Raw genomic sequence first — 1,089 nt, forward strand, 5'->3', positions numbered from 1 at the left:
AGGTTTGGCTTCTGTGCTTGGCCCTTACCTGTGCTTGGCCCTCACCTGTGCGGCCACGGCCCCGTCTGGCTCCGGGCGGAGAGGGAGGAGCAGGAAAAGCCTCGGGGAAAGCCGGGAATGCGGCACCACCTGCGGGAGCCTCCCAGCCCCGGGTGGGGGAGTGGGGCTGGGGGTGGGGGCATGCAGCTTCCACAAGTCAAACCCAAACCTCAAAACCAACCCAAAAAACCCCCAAAAAAACAAACCAGAAACCAAAACAAAAACCAACCAACCAACAACAACAACAAAAAAAGGAAAATACCTAAAAAATAAAAAACAGAAACAAAAAGAAACTTCACAAAAACCCCACAAACTCCCAAAAACCACCCCAAATCCCCCAACCATTTAAAAATATCCACCGCCACTTCTGTGTCTTCTTTGCATTTTAAATTAGAAAATAAGTCCGTAGAACTCTTCTCTCTCTCACCCTATGTACACGTAGATATCTCTAGAGGTCCGTAAAGAACATCTCGGYGGAAATCCCGGTGCGGGCAGCGATTTTAACTCAGCGCGGAGCCCGCGCTGCCGTTCAGAGTCGTTTTGCGGCCCCGGGCCCCGGGTGGCAGCGGGTGACAGTTCGAGGAGGCGCCGTTGAGCGCGGGGCCGTGCCCGGGGGTGGCGGGGCCGTGCCCGGGGGTGGCGGGGCCGTGCCCGGGGGTGGCGGGGCTGCCCAGGGCCGGGCCGGGGGCGGCCGCTCCCGCGGGGCTCTGCGCTTTGTCGCTGCCCGACTCGCACTCGGAGGCGCCGCTCGTGTTGGTGCCCTCGGATGGCAGCACCGGGCACAGCTTGAGGCGTTTGCAGGCGGGCTGGACACGGTACTTGAGCGCCAGGGGACCGTTCTGGGGACACAGGGCACGGCTGGCATCCCCTGGGGACACCGGGCACGGCTGGCACCCCGTGGGGTCACCGCGGGAGACAGGGCACGGCTGGCTGTACATTTTCATGTTTTTCACGCCTGCAGCCTTCCCAAAAGGAAGATTTCCCCAAAATTCCCAAAAGACAGATTTTCTCAGTTTTCCCCAGGACAGATTTTTCCCAGTTTTTCCCAGG

The 1,089-nt window shown here is 59.5% G+C and overlaps 1 protein-coding gene across 1 annotated transcript in view; it reads right to left on the reverse strand.

Annotated features, from left to right (window-relative positions):
• Window positions 1-6: 6 nt before the first annotated feature.
• The window catches only part of PCGF2 (polycomb group ring finger 2), a 10,698-nt gene continuing 9,615 nt past the window's right edge, over window positions 7-1,089 (reverse strand). The window contains exon 9 of the mRNA XM_057386336.1: window positions 7-878. Coding sequence (XP_057242319.1) covers window positions 540-878 — 339 coding nt within the window. The 3' untranslated portion in view covers window positions 7-539. The remainder of the gene's footprint in view (window positions 879-1,089) is intronic.

Source organism: Malurus melanocephalus, unplaced genomic scaffold (assembly GCF_030028575.1).
Source record: "Malurus melanocephalus ecotype Western Australia unplaced genomic scaffold, MMel_1.1 scaffold_955, whole genome shotgun sequence".
Classification (NCBI taxonomy): Eukaryota; Metazoa; Chordata; class Aves; order Passeriformes; family Maluridae; genus Malurus; species Malurus melanocephalus.